Below are 5,526 nucleotides of genomic sequence, written 5' to 3'. Positions count from 1 at the left end.
AAGCCCAAAAAGCCCACTCTTCTATCCCTAAGGCCTTTAATGCCTCTCTTATCCAGACAAACCATCCTAAATTTCCACAGTCCCACACATCCCTAATCTCCCCCAAGCTTCCACATCCTACACTTCTCTCACCCCCTTCCCTCCTTCCGCGTCTCTGGACAATTTTCACCATTTTCCCTCATTTAAAGTCGGAGGCTCTGTTAAAAGCCAAGTAGATGGATTAGTTTTGTAACCTACACCCCCCACTATTGACATCTCCTTTCCAGATGATCGAATTCCTGAGATTTCTACTTGTGCCAATCATGGTCGCCCACCGGACTACTCGGCCCACCTTGGTCATTTCTCCCGAGATAATCACTGTGATCCTATTGAAAATAAGCCCTATTCACGATGTTCCAGTGAAGCTGGGGAGAGCTGCGAGTTTATGGATGGTGTTACAACAAGGTTTGATCGTTCAGGATCAACCCATATGGAGCTCTAGCCAAGTGTTTGGCCTCCCATTAATAATCATCTCCATGAAGCTCCTTGTTTGGAATTGTAGAGGTACTGGTGGTGCTGCAACTGTCCGTACGATCTGTGAGCTTGTTCGAGCACATGACTTGACAGTCTTGGTGTTACTTGAAACTAGGGTTCAAAGTCTGAAAGCTAATCGCATCCTTCATAGGATTAGATTCTCAGCCGTGGCTGCTGTTGAAGCGGTGGGTTTTGTCGGTGGGATATGGTTATTGTGGAAAACTAACTTGATTGATGTGGAGGTTCTTCCACCACATTCTCAAGCTTTAAGTGCTGTAATTCGTCAGCGTAATGAGATGGATTGGCTCTTCACCACAGTCTATGCTAGTCCATGTGCTCACTCTCACACTGAATTGTGGGATTATCTGGCAGGGGTAGCTCATGGCCTCTCTCTACCTTGGTTAGTGGCTAGTGATTTCAACCAAATTATGGATCGTTCTGAAAAACAAGGAGGTGCCTCCTCATCTCAACGTCAATTAATTATGTTATGGGATAATATCAGTCGCTGTCATCTTTTAGATTTGGGTTTCTTCGGGCCGAAATTCACCTGGACAAACGAACGCAAAGGGGTTGCTAATATTAAAGAGCGAATTGATCGAGCTCTTTGTACTGATTCGTGGCATCATTTATTTCCGGAGGCGTGGGTCCAGCACCTTTCCAGGATAAACTCTGATCACTGTCCTTTACTAATTTCTTTGTTTGGGACAACTCCTCAACAATTCCAAATGGAGGCAGCTTGGCTAACTCACCCTACCTTTAAGGATGTCGTTCATCATTCTTGGAGCTTCGCAGAGAATAATTTGCCTTTAACCATTAATCATCTTGTGCATGCTGTTACTATTTGGAATAAAGAAGTCTTTGGGAATATTTTCTGGAGAAAGAACAAGGTTTTGGCTAGACTGAGTGGTATCCAACGAGCCTTGGGCTCTTTCCCTAACCCATTTTCTGGAGCAACTTGAATCGGAACTTACTCAAGAATACAATAGAATTCTTCTTCAGGAGGAGGTTCTCTGGTTTCAGAAGTCTCAATCTAACTGGCTTATGTTTGGTGATACTAACACTCGCTTTTTCCATACTTCCACTATAATTCAACATAAACGAAATAGAGTCATGGCTCTAAGAAATGATGATGGTTCTTGGTGTTCAGATCAACTAGAGTTACAAAGTAAAGCTATTCAACATTTTCAAAAGCTGTTCCAATCTGAGCTTGGGATCTCCACTTCTCTTTTAACTCATTTATTACCGATCTTAACCCCTAGAGAGGTAGCTCTTCTCAAGCATCCTCTTTCAGCTACTGAAGTTAAAGATGCTGTTTTTTTATTGCGTCCTTACAAAGCCCCCGGTCCTGATGAAATTAAGCATTTCTTTTATCAACAGTTTTGGAATGTTATTAGTAGGGATGGCAATTTGAAACTGACCCAACGGAGACCCAATCCCCCACCCCGATTTGAACGGGTTATCTCCGAAAAATACCCCCGATGGGACGAGAATGGTATTCAAAAATCAATCCCCGATCAATTTTGGGCCGGGTACGGTGATAAGTTCCCAAGCCCCGGGCACGTATGTTCCCCGAACTGATATATATATAATATATATTCTTTTTATTATCTGTTTTCGTCTCTCTCATTTAATCTCTCATTTCTATCTTTTTGTTTCATTTCATAGCTGCTCTTCTCTTTCTCTTCCTCACAGTCTGAGACGCCGCCTCCGTCTCCAACGACGGTCCGTCTTTGATGACGCCACCTCCGACTACGACAACGATGACGAGCGCTACCTCCTTCGACGATGAGCAGAGAGATGTAAGGACGATGGGTGACGAGCAGATCGACGCCAGATCAGATCTGCCATTTGAATTCAGACGAGCAGATCGACGTTAGAGCAGATCAACGAGCAGATATCTTTTTTTTTTTTTCTCTCTCTTTCTCTCTACTCATATCAGATCTCTCCTTCTGATGTTGATGATGTTGTTTTTGACGTTGATGATGTTGTTGATCTCTCTCTCTCTCTGTTTGTTTTTGTTTTTGTTTTTTTTTTTGGTTCGGGGAATTTCGGGGTCGGGGAAACCTGATCCCCGTTAGGGGGCGAGGATAAGTTCCCCGTCGGGGATCGGGGCCAAGGACGGGGAAAATTTTACCATCGGGGATCGAGGACGGGGAGTGTGATCCCAGGCCCGTCCCTACCCCGTTGCCATTCCTAATTGTTGGGCCTGCTCTCACCTCAGTTATTCAGCAGATGTTTGCCTCTGGAGACATTCCCACATATTTGAATAAGACTCTCGTTACCCTCATTTCTAAGGTGGATCATCCCTCTACTATGAATCATTTCACCCCATCTCCTTGTGCAATGCCACGATGCGAATTCTATCCAAAATTCTGGTATTTCGGGTACGCCCTTTTCTCACAAAGCTTGTTAATTCTCTTCAGGGCAACTTTATTCCTGGTAGACAAGCTACGGATAATATCATGCTCGTTCAAGAGCTTCTTCACTCCATGCACAAGTCTAAAAGCTCTAAAGGGGCCATGGCCATTAAAATTGATCTTGAAAAGGCGTATGATAGAATTGAATGGCCGTTTTTGGAGCAGGTTCTGAATGAGATGGGGTTCCCCTCTTCTTGGATCACTCTGATTATGAAGTGTGTCTCTATAACTCAGCTAGCCATCCTTTGGAATGACGCATCTACTTCCTTTTTCCAACCCTCCAGAGGGTTAAGACAAGAATATCTTCTTCCCCCTTACTTCTTCCTATTCTGTATTGAGAAATTGGGCCACGGTATCTTGGAAGCTGTTAATCAGAAGTGATGGAAGCCAGTTAAGATCTCCAGACAGGGCCCCAGGTTCTCTCATCTCTTTTTTGCCGACGCCCTGTTTTTATTTGGTGAGGTTTCTAGCAATCAAGTTTTAGTGATGAAAGACATCATGCAAGTATTATGTGCTAGCTCCGGCCAACGCATCAACTTTCAAAAGTCTAAGGTTTTATTTTCCCCGTGTGTCGCTCGCCAAACCTATAACGTTTTGAGCATGGAAAGTGGCATTCCTATTACTCTTGATCTGGGTAAATATTTGGGTGTTCATTTACTTCATATTCGGGTCTCCAAGAACATTTACAAGTACATTATTGATCGAGTCAATGATCGGTTAGCAGGTTGGAAGGCCAGGCAGCTGTCTTTGGTTGGCCGTGCTACCCTCATCCAATCAGTGACATCTTTTATTCCTGCCTACGCCATGTAAACTACATTTCTTCTTAGCTCCGTTTGTACTACCATTGATAAATGTCATCGCCGTTTTCTTTGGGGGGGAGACCCAAATCATCAGCGTATGTCTCTTGTGGCTTGAGATATGGTGTGTAAGCCCAAAATTGAGGGGGGTTTGGGTTCACGTAACATGAGAGCCATAAATATTGCTTTATTAGCGAAGTTAGGATGACAGACTATTCATGAGTCTACTCCTTAGGCGGTAGCACTCTGTTCCAAATACTTAGCCTCGGGTAATCAAGTGTGGGATCCTTTTCCCTCAACTTCTTCATACACTGGGCGTAGTATTTCTAAAGGTGCCTTGGTGGTAAGGGATGTGGCCCAATGGAGGGTTAGCAATGGGAGACGTATCAATTTTTGGACAGATTTATGGTTAGGCTCTGTGCCTCTTCTTAATCATGTCCTAGCCCCTCTATCTAATGATGAATTGGTTTTAAAGGTTGTAGAGTATTGGGGAGTTAACGGAAGCTGGGACTGGGCCAAACTATCCAACTGGCTTTCTCCTAATTTTTCGGCCCTTCTTTCACCAGTGGTGGTTCGGCCTGGAGTTGAAAATCCTAACATCTTAGTGTGGAAACATTCTATTCATGGTAAATTCATTACTAAATCTGCCTATTTAGCCATTAAGCAGCAAGATGGTCATGTTGAGGCAAATTTGGAGGATTGGAGGTTAATTTGGAGGGCTCAAGGTCCTAATCGATGGAAATATTTCACGTGGTTGGCCCGTAGTGACCGTTTATTGACTAATTCTTTAAAATATCAGCGACAACTTGTGCCAGATTCATCATGCTCTCTATGTCTCCACCATAATGAATCGACGCTTCATGCTATGTGTGACTGCACTTGAGCTAGGTGTATATGGAAAGAGATTATTCCTCCATCTCATTGGATAGCCTTTTTCTTATTACCTTTAACCCAGTGGGTATATCAGAATTTGAGAACTCCTCCATGGAACTCCAGCTCTGAATCTTGGCCCTTTTTATTTATGGCTGCCATATCTTCTTTCTGGTTTTGGCAAAATCAACAAGTTCATGACTCAGATTTTATAGATCCTTTTCAACAGGTGGCATTCATTAAGGCTAGAGCTCACGAATTCACGGCCTTGAAGGATAGTCTAATCACGGGTTCAAGCATGACCTCCATTCTTATTGCTTGGCAACGCCTTATGACTGACTGGGTAAAAATTAATGTTGATGGTGCTGTGGCCAAGCGATCTGGGCAAGCCGCTTGTGGTGGTTTCGTTTGTTCCGCCCAAGGTAAATGGCTTAGTGATTTCAAGCATCAGGTTGGCTCCTCCTCAATTCTTGTTGTTGAGCTTTAGGGTATTTGGAAGGGGTTACAGCTTGCCTGGATGCACGAGCATCGCTGAGTGATTATTGAAACTGATTCGGCTGAGGCTTTTCAAGCCATTCAGAAGGCAACTCTTTTGCATCCTTAATTCAATATCTGTCAAGAGTTGTGGAACCTGTTACATTAGGATTGGGAATGTGATGTTCAATTAACTTGGCGCGAGGCTAATGGGTGTGCAGACATTCTTGCTAAAGAAGCTCTTGGCATGGCTATGCAATTTGAGATTTTGTTTGTTGAGCCTCTTTCGTTGGCTTTAGCTTTGGCTTTTGATTTGCAGGAGGCTGGTTCCTCCAAGGGGCCAATTTCCCTCTTCGTGCCATTTTGAACATTTTAGTCCCATTTTAGGGTGTGTTTTTATCTTTATTCCCAAAATAGGGTAAAACGGTTTTCCTAATGCCGTTTTTTAGAAAACG

At 43.6% G+C, this 5,526-nt stretch overlaps 1 protein-coding gene across 1 annotated transcript; it reads left to right on the top strand.

The window, feature by feature from the left end:
- Positions 1-302: 302 nt before the first annotated feature.
- LOC145824076 (uncharacterized) lies at positions 303-1,472 on the top strand. Its single transcript, XM_082923666.1, has one exon. The coding sequence runs from the start codon at positions 303-305 to the stop codon at positions 1,470-1,472; it is 1,170 nt and encodes a 389-aa protein (XP_082779792.1).
- The last annotated feature ends 4,054 nt before the right edge of the window (positions 1,473-5,526 follow it).

The sequence above is a fragment of the Camellia sinensis genome, chromosome 4 (genome assembly GCF_055761805.1).
Source record: "Camellia sinensis isolate YWXY chromosome 4, ASM5576180v1, whole genome shotgun sequence".
Taxonomy (NCBI): Eukaryota; Viridiplantae; Streptophyta; class Magnoliopsida; order Ericales; family Theaceae; genus Camellia; species Camellia sinensis.
The sequence above is the reverse complement of the archived record's forward strand: the minus strand, read 5'-3'. Positions and strand labels throughout refer to the sequence as shown.